At 41.1% G+C, this 22,702-nt stretch overlaps 1 protein-coding gene across 1 annotated transcript in view; it reads right to left on the bottom strand.

Moving 5' to 3' along the window:
• Window positions 1-5,816: 5,816 nt before the first annotated feature.
• The window catches only part of LHFPL2 (LHFPL tetraspan subfamily member 2), a 116,423-nt gene continuing 99,537 nt past the window's right edge, over window positions 5,817-22,702 (bottom strand). Inside the window, exon 3 of the mRNA XM_029910928.1 lies at window positions 5,817-9,456. Within this exon, the coding sequence (XP_029766788.1) occupies window positions 9,200-9,456 (257 nt within the window). The 3' untranslated portion in view covers window positions 5,817-9,199. The remainder of the gene's footprint in view (window positions 9,457-22,702) is intronic.

The raw sequence follows: 22,702 nt of genomic DNA, 5'->3' as shown, positions 1-22,702 counted from the left end.
AACTGTTCCCAATGCCAATTCTTAACAGAAGCATAGGCAGTTACTAGCTAAAACTTTTTCATATTTTCTTACTTTTGTGTTAGTCATATAGTATATGTCCTGTTTCATAATACCTGTCCCCAGGTAATGACTGGTTATGGTAAAGTGTTACAGTAACATGGTTCATTGTACTACTTTATGTTATAACACCACCTGTTAAAGCAAAAGCAAGGAACTCATGTACATGACATTGGCAAGAGCAGTCTCTGTATGTTTGTGCTGGCTTCTGCCTATGGGCTGTTTATGCATAATATTGCTGTTTTCAGTTAGTTAAGGAAACTTTCACATCCTGAATAGGGAAATAGGATGCAAATTTTTGATATTGAAGTTGGATATTATGCTGGAGTGACTGACCATGGAGCCCATAGCTAGAACAGAGTTGGAATACAGCTTCTGTACTGTCTTGTGCCCTCAATCTATTGGTGTCTGTCCCTGGGCTGCAGGGAGCACTTCTCTGGATTAGAGGGTTTTACTGCCAGAGCTAGGTGGATAGAGATGCATCAGTTATGGTGATCAGCTGGCTCAGAACACTTTAGGCATCTGCAAATTTGCCACTGTTGCTCTTGAAATCCTCAGCTAAGCTGAGTCTGGCAATTTCAAAGTGTTAATTTTTAGCCTTGCTGCAGAAGCTGCTAAGAGGGTACATAAATAAAATTGACACCAGCCTAGTGAAATGAGTATTAATTACCTGTGCATTGGCATTCTTGGCCCACACTTTACTTGCGGTTGTCTTTCTTGGCCCATGCCTTGGGTGCTGGCAGTGCAATTGGGAACTTTTTATAGTATTGGTGAAGAGCTGTTGTCTCCATGGCATGTCTTTTTGATGTTTCTCAGGGAAGAATGAGACCGGGTATGCATGATTCTTTGCTCAAAATAGAAGGAAGAGGTGTTACATCTTTTCATTTTAATTACATGTTCTGGAATTGGCTGGATTGACATGGCTTCTTCTCTTCTTTGCTACCCTTCCCAGCCAGGCCAACTGAATTTACATCTCATTACTGTCTCTGAGTATTGCTAAAGGTGGCTAATGGCCATGCATTTATAGCATGGATTTTGTCACTTTTCTGTTAGGTGAAGTTCACTCTGGGACCATTGCTCTGAAGGCACAAGTATTCAAGGAAAAGCTTCCATATGCAGTATGAAAGGGTTTTTTTAACGTAATTACTTTGCCACGTAAATACCAACATCTTCAAAACCCTTCTCCCCCTGTCAATTCTCAGGCAGGTTTTTAATATTTTTAAAAAGCAAGGGGTTTACAGTTGCTCAAAGGTTTGGAATGCCATCTTCGGTGCAGATAGATGAACAGGCAGAACATAATGAGCCTATTTAAAGGTATATAATAAAGTTCAGCTTGTCCAATAGGTGGAATGAGACAGACACCAACGTGTGTTACGGCAGCACCAGTCTGTGGCTCCACAGGCAAGAGAGTTAATTTTGCACTCAAATATATAATGAAATCTTATGTTAGTACCAACCCTTTGAGGGAGTTTTGGGCTCTGAATTGCAAATTTCCCCCTCCACTAACCTTAGGTTAAAGTTATATACCACCTCTTTTGAAAAACGTATTAGTTTTATTTACAGACATCAAGCCAGTGTACAGTCAGCAGATGAAATATTCTGGGGACAGAGGTTGTTTTGTTTCTCAAATTAACATAAAAAGGAAGCAGACATATCTATGGTTATCGATATCCCTTAACATCTCTGCAGGGATAATGTAATATCTAATAGGGGATTCAGCTGAGTTGGGAGCTACCTTGCTATCAATTCTGGATTCATCATTTCTAAGAGGTGTGGAAATAGCATCAGGTTCTAAGGAGCTAAACCCCAGGCTTGAGAGTCCTGTCACGTTGCAGAATTAGAAATGTTTACCTTTTCAGCCAGTTCTGGCTTTTCAAGTAAAATAAATGGACCCAACTGGTTTAAAATAGGTGACAGCACAAGGTAGTGCAATTAAAAACCTTTACACTAAGTGTTTGGTGTTAGAAAACTGTTAACAGACAGCCATCGTGTTTAGCAGCACTATACTGGGAGTGATTAAACCTGGGTTCTGTTGCCAGTTCTAATGATTTCGCAACTTACCCTCCTTTTATAAAGTGCTTTGAAGTCTATGGATGAGAAAAAATAAGTGCTTTAGTATCATAGTATGTAAAAGCCATTACACACACAATTGGTCAGTGTTTCACATGCCTTAAAACCTACTTTTCTTACTCTTGTACCACTAAACAGAAACCATGCTGGTTTTACCTTGCAGATACATTAGTTGTTAGAGTTATATTTAATTATAAAATCACTTTTAAATTGTAACAGTCTTTTATACAAGTTGCATTAAGATCAGCTGCTTAGTGATCAATACGTAAGTGGCAATACAGTGTCACAATCACTGCAAAATCTCTCTCAATGTAAATTTTCTAAGTATAAATCCCTTAATGTATGCACCTTGATCAGCCTTAAAATAACCAACCATGTTCAAACTAAGATAGTCCAGATCTGTGTTAATAAGAATTTAGTTTACAAACTCCACTATAAGTCAGCTTTAGATAATAAAAACAGACATTACTGGGTACCTAGTCAGTGCTGAAAAACATTATACAAAGCACTGGTCACTCAACAGCAGTAGCACAAACAAATGATGGATAGGTGATTGGCCACGGCCTACATTCCTATTCAGGTTTTTGCATCATATACAGTTACAGCCCCGCATTACTGCCCAGTTGGTTGGTGGGGCACTGCCTTCACTACAGAGCCAATGATGACTCCTGCTGTAGCAGGCTTCCCCCACCATGAGCTTCAAAGAAAATTTGACTTCTTCATTTAAAACTGGGAAACTCTGACATTGAATACTGTAAATGATTTATTTGAAATTCCCCAGACGGAGAGGTGCTTGTGTTCGTTAGGCAAAAAGATGGTACTAGAACCAGACTGTAGCTAATAGCTTAGTAGCAATGTTGATTCAGTGCCTAGTAGTCCATAGAGCACAGTGAGGGACATTATCAAGCACTGCTGAACTTTCCAACTCCTAGGGCTGGTCTACACTGGGGGGGGAGGGGGTCGATCCAAGATACGCAACTTCAGCTATGCGAATAGCGTAGCTGAAGTCTTAGTATCTTGGATCGAATTACCTGTGGTCCACACGGCGCGGGATCGACAGCTGCGGCTCCCCTGTTGACTGCGCTACCGCCGCTCGCTCTGGTGGAGTTCCGGAGTCGATGGTGAGCGCGTTCGGGGATCGATATATCGCGTCTTAACGAGACGCGATATATCGATCCTGAATAACTCGATTGCTACCCGCCGATACGGCGGGTAGTGAAGACGTACCCCTAGTTGTTAGATTACGGTGCAGGTGTGCAGCTTCACAGTTGAAATTAAGGCTATAAATAAATCAGGCCTGGATTACCCAGATCTGAGTATTTCAAATGAATTGAGAAAAGAGATTTTAGATAAACCTTTAAACTACAATCAATGTTATCCTATTTCCTCTACAGATTCTATAGCATTACTCCAAAATAGCAATACATTTGTCCAAAAACAAAACTCCAGCCACGCTTCACTTGGCAGTCCCTTTTTAAAGCACATCACATTAAAAAAAAAAAAACTTGTTATTGCACATCTCACATAAATTTGTGTATATATATTTAAATATGCTATACTCCAAAAAGAACTATGGCACTTTACAGAATATATGCTTACAAAGGTGATCAAACCACAGATGTTTAAAGAACATTTCTATCTTTAAAAAAATTTACAAAGTTAGTATGTTACAATTTTGAGTGAGCTAGACCGTTTTTTTAAAAAATGCCACATCAAACATTCCTTGCATCTAAGCAGTACATGTACATTAAGAAGCAGTTATGCTATATGGCCCATCATTAAACTAATTAAACATGCCTGAAGCTGACAAAAGAAAAATGATTTTCATAGAATGTCTTGGGAAGGCCACTGTTCTGGTGGAACTGAAATTCAGGAACAGCAGCCATCAAACTTAATGAGTGGGTCACATTTTAAAACTCCATTAAGAAAATCTGTATGTAATAATAAAGCCATCTTATCACTTGTTAGAAAAACAGAACCCTGAGCAAGCAAAGAGTCTTGGTTTGTTTCTTCCTACTATATCTTCCATCTATGCCAGTCACTGAGTATGACCTGTTGAGTTGATTAGATCATAGAATCATAGAATATCAGGGTTGGAAGGGACCTCAGGAGGTCATCTAGTCCAACCCCCTGCTCAAAGCAGGACCAATTCCCAACTAAATCATCCCAGCCAGGGCTTTGTCAAGCCGGGCCTTAAAAACGTCCAAGGAAGGAGATTCCACCACCTCCCTAGGTAAAGCATTCCAGTGCTTCACCACCCTCCTAGTGAAATAGTGTTTCCTAATATCCAACCTAGACCTCCCCCACTGCAACTTGAGACCATTGCTCCTTGTTCTGTCATCTGCCACCACTGAGAACAGCCGAGCTCCATCCTCTTTGGAACCCCCCCTCAGGTAGTTGAAAGCAGCTATCAAATCCCCCTCATTCTTCTCTTCTGGAGACTAAACAATCCCAGTTCCCTCAGCCTCTCCTCATAAGTCATGTGCTCCAGCCCCCTAATAATTTTTGTTGCCCTCCGCTGGACTCTTTCCAATATTTCCACATCCTTCTTGTAGTGTGGGGCCCAAAACTGGACACAGTACTCCAGATGAGGCCTCACCAATGTCGAATAAAGGGGAATGATCACATTCCTCGATCTGCTGGCAATGGCCCTACTTATACAGCCCAAAATGCCATTAGCCTTCTTGGCAACAAGAGCACATTGTTGACTCATACCCAGCTTCTCGTCCACTGTGACCCCTAGGTCCTTTTCTGTAGAACTGCTACCTAGCCATTCGGTCCCTAGTCTGTAGCAGTGCATGGGATTCTTCCGTCCTAAGTGCAGGACTCTGCACTTGTCCTTGTTGAACCTCATCAGGTTTTTTTTGGCCCAATCCTCTAATTTGTCTAGGTCCCTCTGTATCTGATCCCTACCCTCCAGCGTATCTACCACGCCTCCCAGTTTAGTGTCATCTGCAAACTTGCTGAGAGTGCAGTCCACACCATCCTCCAGATCATTAATAAAGATATTAAACAAAACTGGCCCCAGGACCGACCCTTGGGGCACTCCGCTTGAAACCGGCTGCCAACTAGACATGGAGCCATTGATCACTACCCATTGAGCCCGACGATCTAGTCAGCTTTCTATCCACCTTACAGTCCATTCATCTAGCCCATACTTCTTTAACTTGGCGGCAAGAATACTGTGGGAGACCGTATCAAAAGCTTTGCTAAAGTCAAGGAATAACGCATCCACTGCTTTCCCCTCATCCACAGACCCAGTTATCTCATCATAGAAGGCAATTAGGTTAGTCAGGCAGGACTTCCCCTTGGTGAATCCATGCTGACTGTTCCTGATCACTTTCCTCTCCTCTAAGTGTTTCATAATTGATTCCTTGAGGACCTGCTCCATGATTTTTCCAGGGACTGAGGTGAGGCTGACTGGCCTGTAGTTCCCCGGATCCTCCTCCTTCCCTTTTTTAAAGATGGGCACTACATTAGTCTTTTTCCAGTCATCCGGGACCTCCCCTGATCGCCATGAGTTTTCAAAGATGATGGCCAATGGCGCCGCAATCACATCCGCCAACTCCTTTAGCACCCTCAGATGCAGCGCATCCGGCCCCATGGATTTGTGCTCATCCAGTTTTTCTAAATAGTCCCGAACTACTTTCTCCACGGAGGGCTGGTCACCTCCTCCCCATACTGTGCTGCCCAGTCTAGCAGTCTGGGAGCTGACCTTGTTTGTGAAGACAGAGGCCAAAAAAGTTTGATGTTGTATTAGTACAATAATAGAAGCTGGTCCACTTCCCTTACAAATTCAGAAAAACACATGCAAAACAAATATCTTTTATGCACAGTACTATAAAACCCAACATTTAATATTTTCAGCACTGTAAAGACTTAACATAGTTATGTCCTAATAATACATTGTTCACTGGGGTTTTTTTTAAGTCACACAATACATGGAGCATACACGGTCCAAACCAGTTCAGTTAAGCATTGCACACCACCTTTGAAAACAGTGATCTGTCATTGATTAATGTAGTACTTGGATTTTTAACATATTTGTGACACTATATTAAGAGAGTGTCATGATTTGGTGGCAGTGATTTTTTTTTTTTAACATTGGCACACTATCTTCCTAAAGAAAAACAAATTACAACGTTAGAAAAAAAAAAACAGAATATAATTTATCTTCACCCCAATTCCATGTGTTGTTCACAGCACTTAAGACCCCCTTCTAGTTAAAGTTCTATATCACAGTTGTTCTAGTGCCCCAGCTTGTATGGTTCCAATGGGGGGAGGCCTGTGAAGTAGTAGCAGCTGTAGAACAAGCAATAACTTTGCATCTGTATTCTAAAGTGGAGGGTTCTTACAGGGTTTTTTTTATAGGATTCAGCCACATACAAATAATATGGTTGAAAATTTGGAGCGTGTGCTTTGTAAGGTATACTTTGTATATACAAGGAAACATATTTCAAAGGTGCACAGTTTCAAATAAGACACATTATGATGCTGTGGCTACAGTTTTGCCCTAACTCACCAATTTTTGCAAGTGGTTATAATTTGTTTAAAAAGAAAAAACTTGCTTTGTGCAGACACTTGACATAAATGGTTCCAGCCCATAGCTTTATTTTATGTTAAATATTTAAAAGAAAAAGTGAGTTACCCGTTTTAAAATCTTGTATAAGAGTGCAATGGGATTGGGAGGGGGGAAATGCAGGTTTCTCAAGTGTGAATTCTGCGTTAACAAGAGGAAAGGCTGGGTTCTCACAATGCAGCGGTGAAAAAGAAAATTATAAATATTACGAAGGGGGGAGTTTTGCCCTGTGGCTAGCATAAGACCCTCCACATCATTCTGCCCTGACATTGGGAATGTGCACAGGAGAACAGAGGTGTCAGCAGCATGGCTGTGTAGGGGGCTTGGATTTGTATTTACAGAGAAACAGGGACTCTGATACTTCACAAATGGCACTCCAGGGGCTGGGGCTGCTACTCCAGCACATTGATTCTGGAGCACTACTACAACCTATCAATTTAATGGGTCCAAAGTAACAGGTCTGGTTTATCAGGATCAGACCAGAACAAAATTATTCCACTTTAAAAAGAAAATTAATTGATTTAACTTATTAGAGAGGCAGCATTATTACCAACTGGAGTTTACAAACTACCCATTTATTAAAAAGATAGCGACATTGTCTTTTTAAGCCTTTAGAGTGGAAGCTTGGGCCCTCACTAGAATCTCTCACACAGATCAATAATTTCTAAAGAAGTGTTCCTGGGAAGGAGACTTCCACAGGAGCAGATCAAGAATTCAAAAAGCATAGGGACCATATGTGCTCCAAAGAAACCTTTTACATTTAATGGTATAACATTAGTAAGACTGTGCATAGTTAATGCAAGCTGCATTTCCCTCAGCTCTAGGTCATGCTAGAGGGATGCAGCAAAAATAAGAACACAAAACCTTCACACATTTCTTACTAATTTGCTGTTTTCTACACCAAATCACTCATGTAATCCAGAGGCTTATCATATTCTCTGTCTGCAGAAGTTATTTGATTTTTAACAGTACAGAAAAATGGATAAACTTGCAGACACCTCTAGTGGTTCTGTGTAGCTTTCTAACAGTAGGCTCAGCCTTCAGTGCCTGCTAGTATTTCACCACAACCATGAAATAAACGGTTATAAAATTAAAATTTCCAATCAAATATCAAGTGAATAGTTATCTATTAAACCCTTGATTGTGCTCATGCGTCCCCAAGGCAGTACAGTATTCTTTCTTCTGATATCCTTTTAATCTGCTCTCAAGGATAATTCCAGTAACTGGAGAAACAACACAAGTAATATGACTGAATGGAACGCGTTTTGGAAAGGAATGTCACTCGTGGCAAGTCATATTTCTGCTTCTGCTGATGTGCTGGAAATGGGTCCATACCAAATGTGGTTAAAAAGAGTGGGAAAAGGTTTCCCCACAAACATTTAGAATTTGGCATTGCCTCCTGCAGGGTGAACGTCTATTACAGACTAAACTGGCTCTGAGACACAAGACACTGGCCTGTGGACTGGGAATGAGGTTTCTTTTGGCAAACAGAGAAATATTGTAACTGTAAACCCAACATACAGTTCATATTTTTACTGAAGAGTGAGGCACTGTCAATACTTGTTGGCATTCACAAAATAACCCTGTCAGTTGTACTGCAGAGAGACTATAATGTTTTTCCTAAATATTGAGGATTCCTGGGATTTCTAGTAAAGACACCATTTTTGTATCCAAAGTTCAGTGTTTCACACATTTAGATACTAAAGCATTACTTCTACCATTTTTATTTTATATAGGTAAACTCCAGCGTAACAACAGTTCCCCTGGCTCTGCTATGAAACAAAAATAATTTAACTTCAAATCTAGCTGCTAAAATATAATGTATCTACCACTTGTTACTGATATTTCATGCCAGAACAAACTAAATAATATGAGCCCCTGCCTCACTTTCTTTACAGTTTATACCACTTTTAGCAAGGTCTTAATGTCAACCCTGTTCTCTTTGTCATGCATTTAATTATCTAAAAAAAACACACCCAACAGTTGTGCTTTAAGTAATTTTAAAACTCATCAACAAGCACCACAATATTAACTATAGTACCAAACCAGATGGCAATAAAATGTTCACAAGTGATTGAAGCCCTTGAAAACAAAACCTGATTAAATAGGCTAGTCCTGTACATAGTAGAAATGTGCTGGCTTTTATTATTTTAATGCAGATCCTTCAAAGTGACCAACGTGGAGAATGTGATCTGATCAAATCAGAAATTGTCAGGTATATTACAACGTTTGTTCACTATATACACTCCCCCGCCTCACTCTCAAGTTGTATATTCTGCTGAGTCCTGACAATGTAGTCACACCAAAAATTCCCACATATCTACACTCTCTTCGCTTGAGATCCTCCTTTCTCTGGTCCTCATCGCCCAGCAAGGGATAGAATGTTGCTTCAGTAGTTCAAGGCTAGACTGCATAAGGCTAAATCACACAATGTGGATCCTTTTATCAAGTCATTTAAAAGCAAAATAGACACTGATCTTTTTTCCATTGTATTTAAAGGAGGCAGATAAGGTTTTTCCCCTCTTCAATTTCTTCTTGCACTTTGTCACTAGATGTGGCAATTTCTGCTTGCGCTGAGAAGACGGCACAGATGAATGTCAGACCAGTGCCACCGATAGCTGTGTAGAAGGCCCAGCCCAATGAGCAGTCTCCTAGTTTATAAGCAGAAGCATAATGTCCACAATAGCTTATTGCCTTCTGGCAGCCCCAGCCTGCAGGGTACAGCATCAAGCCTAAGATAAGGAAGAGGCCTTTAAAAGAAAAAAAGAAAAAGAAAATTTAACAACCTCTATGTGTTAGACCAAATATAACATTTTGCAATTATTGTAATGTACAATGTTCGGTCACACCTGCTCCCCTACAAATAATAGAAATGAGAGATGGAAAAACCCTGTTGGCCCATCTCGTCTATCTCCTACTAATAAGAATTGTTCCCTACGGTACACTGCGTAGTGCTTTGTCTAAATTTCTAGTCCTTCCACCACTTTGCTTGAGAGAGGCTATTTCACAGCCTAATAGATCTCGCTGTCAGTTTTTCTCCTCTTATTGAGTCTTCATTTTTCAAAATTTCAAACACGTTACCCCTAATTACACACTGTTGTAAAACCCTAAAGTATTTGTCTTTGTTTACACCCTTCAAATACTTGTGAACAGTTATCGTATTCTGCTCAGAGTCCTCACTTAGCCAAGCCACATTTAATCTTTCTTCATAAACCAATTTCTCTAGTACTTAAACAGTTTTGTTGTTTTTCTCCAAATTCTCCCCAGATTGATCCTTGAACTTAATAAGCGTGGCCATTCTCAATCCAACCAATGGTCCATCTATCCTAGTATCCTGTCTCTGACAGTGGCTAGTGCTAGATGTGTCAGAGGGAATGAACAGAACAGGGCAATTTCAAGTGATCCATCCTCTTGTCCGGTCTCCGTTCCTGGCAGTTGGAGGTTTAAGGACACTCGGAACATGGGGTTGCTTACCTGACCAGTTTAGTTAATAGCCTTTGATGGACCTAACCTCCAAGAGCTTATCTAATTCTTTTTGAACCCAGTTACATTTTTTGGCCTTCACAACATTCCCTGGCAATGAATTCCACAGGTCAACAGTGTGTTGTGTGAAGAAGTATTTCCTTAGGTTGGTTTTAAACCTGCTGAGTAATAATTTCACCTAGTACTTCTGGTATGTGATGGGCTAAACAATGCGTTGTTAGTCACTTTCTCCACACCATTCATGATTTTATAGACCTCTATCATGTCCGCCCTTAGTCATCTGTTAATCTCTCCTGTTATGGAAGCTGTGCTATACTCCTAATCATTTTTGTTGCCCTTATCTGTACCTTTTCCAATTCTAGTATCTTCTTTTGAAATAGGGCAACCAGAACTGCACACAGTTGGCATTGGTTAATGCCAAGATGGCATTACCAGATTTTCTGTTTTATTATCTCTCTCTTTCCTAATTGTTTCTAACATCGTTAGCTCTTTTGACTGCTGCTGCACATTGAGCGGATGTTTTCAGAGAACTATGACTCCAAGATCTTTCTTTTTGTACGTATTGTTGGGATTTTGTTTTCCAGTGTGCTCTTATCAACAGTGAATTTCATCTGCCTCTTTGTCACCCAGTTTTGTGAGATCTCTTTGTAATTCTTTGCAGTCAGCGTTGGACTTAACTATCCTGAGTAATTTTGTATCGTCTACAAATTTTGCCACTATTCACCCCTTTTTTTCAGGTCATTTATGAAAATGTTTCTCTCACTTCATTGTGAAAACTGGCATTTATTCCTACTCTTTCTTATCTTTTTTACTAATTACTGATCTATGAGAGGACCTTCTCTCTTACCGCATGACTGCTTAGTTTTGCTTTGGTGAGGGATCTTGTCAAAAGCTTTCTGAAAGTCCAAATAGACTATATCAATGGTTGTTGACTCCCTTAAAGTATTTTAATAGATTGGTGAGGAATGATTGATTTCCCTTTACAAAAGCATGTTGGCTCCTCCCCAACAATTTGTGTTCATCTATGTGTCTGATAATTCTGTTTCTGCCAATTTTCCTAGTACTGAAATTTGGCTTACCAGCTTGTAATTACCAGGTAACCTCTGGAACCTTTTTTTTTTTTTTTTTTTAAATCAGTGTTACATTACCTACTCTCCTGGTACAGTCTGATTTCATTAAGCAATAGGTTACATGTCAGTTAGTAGTTCTGCAGTTTCATATTTGAGTTCCTTCTGAACTCTTGGGTGAATACCGTCTGGTCCTAGTGACTTATTACTGTTTAATTTATTGGTTTGTTCCAAAACCTCCTCTATTGACACCTCTATCTGGAATAGTTCCTCAGATTTGTCACCTAATAAGAAAGACTCAGGCGTGGGGATCTCCCCCATATTCAAGAAGGATGCAAAGAATTCATTTAGCTTCTCCAACACAGTCTTGTCTTCCTGGAGTGTTCCTTTAGCACCTCAATCATCCAGTGGCCCCACTGACTGGCAGACTTCCTGCTTCTGATGTCCTTAAAGAAATTAGTTTGTGTGTCCTTAGTCAGTTGCTCTTCAAATTCTTTCCTGGCCTGCCTTATATTTCCTATACCTAACTTGCCAGAGTTTATGCTCCTTTCTGTTTTCCTCACAAGGATTTGACTTTCCAATTTTTTGCCTTTTTGCCTCTAATTTCCTCTTTTATGCTGCGGTTTAGCAATGGTGGCATTATTGTGGTTCTCTTACTGTTTTTTTTTTTTTTTTTTTATTTGGAGTATACATTGTTTCAGCCTCTATTATGGTGTTTTTAATGTTCATGCAGTTTGAAGGCATTTCACTCTTGTGACTGTTCCTTTTAATTTCCATTTAACTAGCTTCCTCATTTTTGTATAGTTCCACTTTTTGAAGTTAAATACTGTTGTGGTTGGTTTCTTTTTGCATTTTTTCCCCTATGAGAATGTTAAATTTAATTACATTATGGTTGCTATTACTGAGTGGTTCAGCTATATGCACCTTTTGGACCAGATCCTGTGCTCCACTTAGGACTAAATCAGAAATTGCCTCTCCTCTGGTGGGTTCCAGGACTAACTGCTCCAAGAAGCAGTCATTTATCTAGTAATGTCTAGAAGTTTTACCTCTGCATCCCATCCTGAGGTGACATGTACCCATAGATGTTGGAACTGGGGGTGCTACTGCTGCACCCTCTGACTTGAAGTGGTTTCCATCATATACAGGGTTTACAGTTTGATTCAATGGCTCTCAGCACCCCCACTATACAAATTGTTCCAGCACCCCTGCATGTACCCAGTCAATGTGGAGATAGTTGAACCCCCCTGTTATTACTGTGTTTTCTGCCTTTGTAGCCTCTCTAATCTCCCTAAGCATTTCACCATCACCATACTGGTCAAGTGGTTAGTAGTAAATTGCTATTGCTATCCTCTTATTGTTCAAGCATGAAATTTCTGTCCGTAGAAATTCTGTGGTACAGTTTGATTCATTTAAGATTTTTACTTTATTTGACTCTATGCTTTCTTTCACATATAGTGAAAGTGTGACATACTCTGTCATTCCTATATATTTTGTATGATGGTATTACAGTGTCCTATTGATTATCCTCATTCCACAAAGTTTCCGTGATGCATATTATTATATCAGTATCCTCCTTTAATGCAAGTTACTCTAAATAGTAAGATGGGTGAACTAGACTTCCAGCATTTGTGTACAAGCATGTGTACATTGTGTCAATATTCAGGTTGCTGGCCTTCCTATGTTATATTTAAATAGGATTCTTACATTTCACTGCTCCTACCTGTACTTTACCAATTTCTCTCCTATCTACTACACTAGGATAGAGGTCCCCTTTAATAAACTCATCCCTAAGTGATGTTTCTGCCTGAAGCTTGTGCTCTGCTGCACCTATCAGCTTTCCCTCAGCCTGTAGTTTAAAAAGATTGTAAGGGATTTTTTTTTTAATGTTACATGGTAACAGTCGGGTTCCATTTTGGTTTAGAGGGAGCCCATGCTTCTTATATAAGCTCCTCCTTTCCCAAAAGGTTCCCCAGTTCCTAGTAAACCTAGAACCCTCCTTCGTACACCATTATCTGATCCACACATTGAGACCCTCCAGTTCTGTATCTTCCTGGTACTGAGTGTAGAACTGGAACCATTTCAGAGACTGTTACCATAGAGATCCTGGACTTTACTCTTACCTCGCAGCCTAAATTTGGCTTCCAAGACCTCTCTCCTACCTTTCCCTATGTCACTGGTACCTTCATGTACCACAACCACCAGTTCCTCCCCAGCACTGCACATAAGTCTGTCTAGATGGCTTGTGAGATCTGCAAACTTTGCACCTGGCAGGCAATTTACCATGGGTTTGTGATGACTGGGAGAATCACAACTATTTATATTTCTAATAATTGAATCTCCCATTACTAGTATCTGGCTCTTCCTAGTAACTAGGGTTCCCTCCTCAGGAAAGGTATCCTCAGTGCAAGAGGATACCAAGACATCAGTTGGTAGGAAGGTCCCAGCTACGGGATTGTTGCCTTCTGTTCCAGCTTGATGCTCTCCTTCCCTGAGACTTTCATTCTCCTTAACAGCACAGAGGCTATCAGAGTGGGGGTGGGACTGCTCTCTACTGTGTCCATGAAAGTCTTCTCTATGTAGGAGGAGCTGTCTCACTTAGCTTCTCCAGTTCATCCACTCTGGTCTCAAGAGCCTGTACTGTGTCTGAGGACCGTGAGCTGCTTGCATTGCATGCTTGCATACATATCACACACTACATTCAGTGCAATGAACTGGATAACGCACACTCTGCTGCTGGACTTCAGACTGCATTATTTTTACTCTTGAAGGATTTGATGGTTTTTGGGGGTGGGTGGGTTATTGGCCTAAGTTTAGAGTATGTTTGTTAGGTGAATCTGCCTCTCATACTCCCTCTCTAAACTCCTCTGTTCGCTAGCTCTGGTCATTTAAGATTTTTAAACCCCTGCTCTCTCTGAATTAGCCTGCCACATTTTGAAGGGATCCAAAAGGGACTAGAGATCAAAGGATAGCAGGCTAGAGCCTGGTTAGTCAGCTCTCAGCGTAGCCAACTGGCCACTGGGCTCAGCACACAGTCCCCAAAACATACCACACTATAATCTTCAAGCAAGCACATTAATGCGGTGGGTTTGTTTTGTTAACAGCTTGGGTGAAATGGGCAAATCTATTATAGCCAGCACACAGTAGATGATCAGCAGGAAGTTTGGTATTTATATTATAATGTAGGGGCTTTTAGAGCTTGTCATATCTTGGCACTCATTGACATAAGCCAGGATGGCTGATAGCTATTTTCCTAAGAAATAGGTCTGTCAAGCGATTTAAAAAAATAGTTATGCTTGATCGCACTGTTAAACAATAGCATACAATGTATTTGAATGTTTTCTACATTTTCAAATATATTGATTTGTTACAACACAGAATACAAAGTGTACAGTGTTCACTTTATATTTGTTTATGATTACAAATATTTGCACTGTAAAAACAAAAGATAGTATTTTTTAATTCACCTAATACAAGTACTGTAGTACAATCTTATCATGAAAGTTGAACTTACAAATGTAGAATGATGTACAAAAAATGGCATTCAAAAATAAAACAAGGTAAAACTGTAGAGTACAGGTCAACTCAGTCCTATTTCTTGTTCAGCCAGTTTCGCAAGATATTTACAGTGCAGCTGTGCTAAAGATTCATATGTCCCTTCATGCTTCAACCACCATTCCAAAGGACATGCTGATGACAGGCTCTGCTCGATAACAATCCAAAGCAGAGCAGACCGACGCATGTTATTTTCATAATCTGAGTCAGATGCCACCAGCAGAAGGTTGATTTTCTTTTTTGGTGGTTCAGGTTCTGTAGTTTCTGCATTGGAGTGTTGCTCTTTTAAGACTTCTGAAAGTATGGTCCACACTTCATCCCTCTCAGATTTTGGAAGGCACTTCACATTCTTAAACCTTGGGTCGAGTGCTGTAGCTATCTTTAGAAATCTCACATTGATACCTTCTTTGCTTTTTGTCAGAGCTGCAGCGAAAGTGTTCTTAAAATGAACAACACGTTCTGAGTCATCAGCCAAGACTGCTATAACAGGAAATATATGGCAGAATGTGGGTAAAACAGCTGGAGACATACAGCCCCCAGGGAGCTAAGTTACAAATTTAATTAACACTTTTTTTTTTAAATGAGCATCATCAGCATATCCTCTGGAATGGTGGCCAAAGCGTGAAGGGGCATATGAATGTTTAGCATATCTGGCATGTAAATACCTTGCAATACCAGCTACAAAAGTCCCATGCGAATGCCTGTTCTCAGTTTCTGGTGATATTGTAAATAAGAAGTGGACAACATTATCTTCTGTAAATGTAAACAAATTTGTTTGTCTTAGTGATTGCCGAACAAGAAGTAGGAGTGAGTGGACTTGTAGGCTCTAAAGTTTGGCACTTTTTTGTTTTTGAGTGCAATTATGTAACAAAAATAATGCTACATTTGTAAATTGCATTTTCACAATAAAGAGATTGCACTACAGTACTTGTATGAGGTGAACTGAAAAATACTATCTTTTGTTTATCATTTTTACAGTGCAAATATTTGTAATCAATAATATAAATATGAGCAGGTTACACTTTGTATTGTGTTGTAATTGAAATAAATATATTTGAAAATGTAGAAAAACATCCAAAATATTTAATAAATGTCAATTGGTATTCTATTGTTTAACAGTGCAATTAAAACTGCCATTAATCACTTTTTTTTCAGTTAATCGCATGAGTTAACTGCGATTAATCGACAGCCCTACTAAGAGAGTTTATTTTCTTTCAAATTACTTTTTGAATTGTGCTTGGCAGGGCAATATTAACATGCAGGATGTTTTTGTTCAATTATGTGTAGCAAATTTATTAAGAAACTGCACATATCAATAAGATTTTAAATATTACCTGATTTTTTTTTTCTGTACCTCTAACACAATTCTTTTTGGGAAAGGCAAGTTGTAAACAGTACTATCACTGTCTAAAAGTGAATCCAGAGAAAGTTTAGATTTCCACCTACCTCCAGCATTAATTCATTCCAATATTTCTTCCAACCCTGAAATTTCCACTAAGTTATAAATCACAGCCAGTCTTTGTTTATTCCTCAGTAAATCTTCAGTGCAAGAACAGATGTAAGGACTAGTCCCTGTCTCATTCAATTTAATTAATATTTTACATGCTCTAGTACATTAGATTTTCTTAATTATTGTTGAAAGAAATTCAACCAGCTGTGAAAATTCTCCCTCAGTGAAAATAAACTACAGTTCCCAGGTTTTTAAACCATTGAATACATGACTATAAAATGTCTATAAATGTCAGTTGTATTGCAAAAGAAAGTCCTTCACAAAGCATTTCTTAAATAATGATGGGACAGCTACTGCATGAATGAACTGTAAGCTCCATTATTCCTCGGGGTAGTGAAATCTCTCTGAATGATGGCCATTCTCAGTGAACGGATTTCTTCCCCATTGTATACGCAATAAGAAACAATGACAAATTTTATGTAGTGCTTCCTGTCTGGTGCCTATGGTGCATTGAGTATAAAGTATTGCTTAATCTTAGGCAGATCTGGATAAGCTGTGCTTTCATCGTGCTGAGCCCACCAACCATTTCAGACTAACCACCAACAATTCCCCTCCTTTAGTCATCTGTACTTTCCTGTTCCATGTGTAACCAGATGACTAAACAGTATTTCTTCTTCATGTACAACTAATGTGTCACAGTTGCTATTTCTTTTAGTGATCAACAGCAAAAGGGTCACTAATCATGATTTTCATCAAAAAATCCTTGAATTTTAAATAGTGTCTAAGCAGCCAGCACCATGTGAGTTTCTAAAACTGCATCAAGAAAATACTTTGTTTATATGACCTAGCAAGAGCTTTTAACTACAAATTTGATGTCTAGACCATTCTATACCAATATTTAATTTACATCTATCTTCATCTATGGGAAGAAGAGCCCCTGAAAATGATAAAATTGTTTCTTGGCATACATTTCTCAAATCTGAAGAATTCCTACCCAAAGCTCATGCTGCTGAAGCTGTTGTACTGTTCTTGTGTATACTCTGCCTGGATTTTATGGAAAACCAAATATCAATTTGGTCTGTTCCTCTGAGGTTTTAGCCTTAATGTCTCTGCCACTTTGAACATCTTGATCAAAATCAGGTTTAATACACAATGCTACAATACTTTGCTTTAGTTGATCTCAAATAAATGGCCTAATCCTGAAAGGTGCTGAGCGCTCAACTCCCATAGCTCTAAGATAAAGTTGACTATAAAATACAATTAACTGAACTGGGACTGTCTTGGAAAAAATTAGGAAGGTCCAGAATATAAACTGTGAAGGGTCAGTTTTCTCTGCTTGCTAAAAACAGGTAAACTGTCATGTCCCAGATTGGTTTTATCAACACTAGAGAAAGTAAAAATTCTTAAGGCGTTTTCCCCTACCAAATCACCTTTCATTCAACTTCAGTAAACATGCAAAAAGAACAGGAGTACTTGTGGCACCTTAGAGACTAACAAATTTATTAGAGCATAAGCTTTCGTGGGCTACAACCCACTTCTTCGGATGCATATAGAGTGAAACATTGAGGAGATATATATACACACATACAGAGAGCATGAACAGGTGGGAGTTGTCTTACCAACTCTGAGAGGCCAATTAAGTAAGAGAAAAAAAACTTTTGAAGTGATAATCAAGATAGCCCAGTACAGACAGTTTGATAAGAAGCAAGTGTGAGAGTACTTACAAGGGGAGATAGATTGAATCTTACTTAATTGGCCTCTCAGAGTTGGTAAGACAACTCCCATCTGTTCATGCTCTCTGTATGTGTGTATATATATCTCCTCAATGTTTCACTCTATATGCATCCGAAGAAGTGGGTTGTAGCCCACGAAAGCTTATGCTCTAATAAATTTGTTAGTCTCTAAGGTGCCACAAGTACTCCTGTTCTTTTTGAGGATACAGACTAACACGGCTGCTACTCTGAAAAGTAAACATGCAACATATTATAATAGACATTGCCTCAAGAGTTCCACCACTTCCTTATTATTAGACATATCAATGTTTACCATCATTAACAACTTTAATATTAAACACCTGTTTCCCAATTGTAGGAAAACTTAGTAAATGTTTATTTATTTTAAATGTATAGCTAAGACAAAACAGAGCTCTTTAATATCACTCAGAGGCACTTCATGCCATATATTACAGCATAAAAAGCTACTGGCCAGCCAAATGGCCTAATAGTTGAACAATGTGGATCAAAGATCCATCTCTGATCTCTCCCAGGTAAGAAGGCTGTCGGGGTAGCAGGTTCAGGTGGGTAGAGAGTCAGAAGAGTCTCTCATGTTGTTTCCTTTTGATTGTCTGAAGGAGTAGTGGTTAACGATTCTACAGACCTACTGCCTTGACTGCTCCTGCTGGTTAAGAATCCAAGAAAATTGTGACAAAAATACAAAAGAACAAGTATAAGAAACATAGATGAACCAGGAAGAGCCAATATCCCACTTATTCCTTACTAGACAGGGTGGCTTAGTAGTCTAGCATCAGGTTTGAAATATTTGGTGTCTCTAGAAATAAAATCCTGACAGGGTCAACAGAGCACCTTGTCCTTCCACGTTAAGTTGAATGGCATGCAATTCAATGCACAGGGTATTTCAGATAAACTTTCACACTAGAAGTCCTGATCCATGTATTGTACCTTATCACTGTAATCAAGTATTACAAAACCAGATGAGAACATGCACAAAAGCAGCCTCAGCATTACAAAAATACGTGTATGGCCATGCTTGTTAGGATATAGATATTCAGGCCTGTCTGCAAAGGCCTATACTTTAAGAATTTAGGTGTATTCTTATCACTTAACTAGTTATAGAGGTATAAAAGAAAGAATCAAAAATCACTCTCTCTATATGTAAGGGACAGTCTGAGGCCTGGTTAGGCTAAGGCCTTCGGCTAAGCAGCAGAGGCAGCCATAAACTGGGAAGTGTATGGTCACATCCTTACATTCCAAACTAATCACATTGAAATAAGGTGCTATTGGGCTGGTAGGAATACAATCCTGTCCTGATATTCCTATCACCTCCAGAGAAAGGGAAGAGCCTAGAAGATGTGAAAGGAAATTTAGTTTGATAGTTTTCTGTCTGGTAAGAACTCACTTATCAATAGACACAGCTGAAAAACCTTTAAGTCTGTATAGATGTAGTTGTGAAATCCTCGCTTCTGTATTGTTTTGTATGTTTATTTGCATGGTCTCTGTCTGGTTCTGTAATTGTTTTTGTCTGCTGTATGATTAATTTTGTTGGGTAAACCAATTAAGGTGGTGGAATATAATTGGTTAAATAACCGTGTTACAATGTGTCAGGATTGGTTAGTTAAATTTCAGTAAAATAATTGGTTAAGGTATAGTTAAGCAGAACTCAAGTTTTACTATATAGTCTGCAGTCAATCAGGAAGTAAGGGGGGGGAGATGGGAACAGGGACTGGGGGTGAGGGAATTGGGATCATGTTTTGCTAAGGGGGGAATGGGAACAGGGAATGGGAGCAGGGACGGCTCTGTGGTGTCAGAGCTGGGAAGGAGGACACTGAGGAAGGAAACTGGAATCATGCTTGCTGGAAGTTCACCCCAATAAACATCGAGTTGTTTGCACCTTTGGACTTCAGGTATTGTTGCTCTCTGTTCATGCGAGAAGGACCAGGGAAGTGAGAGGGTGAAGGAATAAGCCCCCTAACAATGCTGACAAAAGCAAAAATACGTATTAACCTCTCCCCCTCCTCCCAGAAATGAACATAGGGTCAGTGCAGGATCAGTTCAGATGCTCATCCAACCCTTCTGATGCCAAAACCAAACCCTACAACCAACAGGCCCTGGCTCCTCTCTACCTGTGTTCTGCTACAAGAAATGGGGGTGGCCAAAGCCTACTACCCTGCAGCATCTGCAAAGCCAAATGGCAGGCCCACTTCCTCCCCTCTAATGTCCATATGGGGTCGCTTAACCCTCTACTACTCTACCCATCATCCGAGATCATGTTTTCCCCCTCCTCAGCATGTTTTCTTCATCCCTCATAACAGTCCAGACTCCACTAGGGGTGGAGAAGAAGGATTGCTGATGGCTCCAAAGCAACTGATTTTGTTCTCTTGCATGGTTGGCTGCTCAATGTGCTGTCTGCTCAGTTTGCTTCCTGCATTTTCTCCTTCCTGCTCAATGACCAAGGGAACCAGGGTGTGCATCTGGAGAAGCCAGTCATTCAAAGCACAGTGCCTTCACTGGCTGCCAGGGAGAGAAGCACTCAGCAGCCCACTCCAGATAGATGCAGCCAGGACAGCAGCTTCTAGCAACCAAGAGGGGGAAAAGCAGCTGCCTGTTAATTATGTTAAGCCTGACAGTGTCCATGCCTGGGTATGCCCTGCCTGCTAGTTAATTTAAATATGTTTCTACATTTGGGGGAGGAGAAAAACGGCCTTTTCTTTGGTTATCTCCTATTGCCACTCAACTCTGCAGTGTAGTTGCACAGCTTGCAACTCCCACACAACTGCATTTGCTCTACTCCCTCTGATCTGCATTCTGAGGGATAGGCCCTGGGACACACACCTTGCTCCTGCACTGTGGGCAGCAAGGATGTGGGAGAAAGAGGAAGTACAATGGGGCAGAGAAGGGGGGAGTTCAATGGAGGGAGACAGGAGCAACAACGTGGGGAGCGTTAATAATGTTCTATACTGGATGGCTGAGAGATAGGAGCCATCTTATCACAGCATTGCCAGAGGTTTGTGTACTTCCCCTCATTTGACACAATGTACTGCTACTCGTGCAGCAGAGCACACTACTGGCCTCTGTATCATGTACAATAATTCAGTGGTTTCCATGGTTAAATTTGTGGTCTTGGTCTATTGATCTGTATCACAGACAGAGACAGTCACATGTGAATAAAAAGCAATTGCAGACTAGTCTGTGGTCAGATTGTCAACCAGAAAAATTACTCAGAAAATGGTAAATTCTGATTAAACGTTAATTTCCCACACCAGCCTCCACGCTGCAGCGTAAGTGCCCTGATGTTTCTTCATAAGATCCCTGTTTGATGGTGAAGGTTCTTTTTCATGCTAATACTGAACACCCATTTACTGCAATTAGTTTGAAAACAACCATTAAAATATTATCCAATGGCATGATGCTGAGAAGGGATAAAGCTCAATGGGAGCTGTGGGTGCCCAGCAGCCCTCAGATCAGGCCTTATGCCCCCACTAGTCTTGCATTCAGCAGAGTCAATTATTTTCATACCATTTGATTTTCTATTTTCTTTACTCTCCTGCAGTGCTGCCCAGCCCACGTGACTGCTGCCTGTTGCCATCTCTTATTATTTACACTATGGTAGCACCTAGGAGCCCTAGTCATGGACCAGAACCCCACTGTGCTAGGTTCTGTACAACACAAAACAAAAAGAAGGTCCCTGCCTCAAGAGCTTACAATCTAAGTGTAAGACAAGAGAAAAACAGATGGATACAGTTAGGGAAGTACAAGGAAACAATGAGACAGTATTGGTCAACATGACAGGCAGTGGTATCAGCATGCCAGTTTTTTTTATAGACATGATGCAAAAGAAGAATTTTAAGGAGGGATTTGCAGGAGGATAATGAGATAGATGTGTGGAGGTTTATGAGGAGCTCCTCCCAAGTGTGAGGGGCAGCATGGGAGAAAGCCATAGGCGTGCGCAGGGGGTGTGCCAGGTGTGCCTGGGCACACACTAATGCAGGGCAGGCACAGCTGTGGGGGTCGGGGCTATGTGCTCCCGCAGGGCAGCGTGTATGGCGCCGCGCTGAGCCAGACGCTGTTAGGAGCCTCCCTCATGGTTGGGGGGGGGGGGGGGGAGGGGCGGGGGGGGGGCCCGGGGGGGGGGGGGGGGGGGGGGGCGGGGGCAGCGCGGCCGGGCCGCGCCTGCAGGGAGGGGGAGGGAGCTGCAGGCAGAGAGAGCCTCAGGATATTCTTCAGGGGGACAAGGAGTCCAGGGCAGCCTGGGGGGTTAGCGGGGGGTCTGGCGCTGGTAGCAGCAAGTGACCTGGCCCCAGCCCGCTCTGCTCCACCCCACCGGCTCCAAGCGTTGTTCAGTGGTGGGGGTTTGGGGGAAGGGGTGGGGCATGCTGGGGCTGGGTTGCTCGCTGGTGCCAGGCTCCCCGCTAAGCCCCCAGGCTGCCCTGGACCCTGTGTCCCCCTGAAGCACAAGGCCCCCCAAAGCACGGGGTCCAGGGCGGTTGCCCCGATCCGTCCTATGGTTGGGACAGCTCTGCTTGGGCACCACCAAAAATCATACAAACCTGCCGCCCCTGATTGGATAGGGGGTGGGATTATGGGGTGGTGGTTAGGGGCGGGGTCTCTGGAGAGGGCGGTCAGGGAGCAGAGGAGGTTGGATGGGGCATGGGAGTCCCGGGGTCTGTCAGGAGGCAGGGGGTGGATAGGGGTCAGGGCAGTCAGGGGA

The sequence above is a fragment of the Terrapene carolina genome, unplaced genomic scaffold (genome assembly GCF_002925995.2).
Source record: "Terrapene carolina triunguis isolate 2854851 unplaced genomic scaffold, T_m_triunguis-2.0 Scaffold69, whole genome shotgun sequence".
NCBI lineage: Eukaryota > Metazoa > Chordata > Testudines > Emydidae > Terrapene > Terrapene triunguis.
This window is presented reverse-complemented; position numbering and strand designations above follow the sequence as displayed.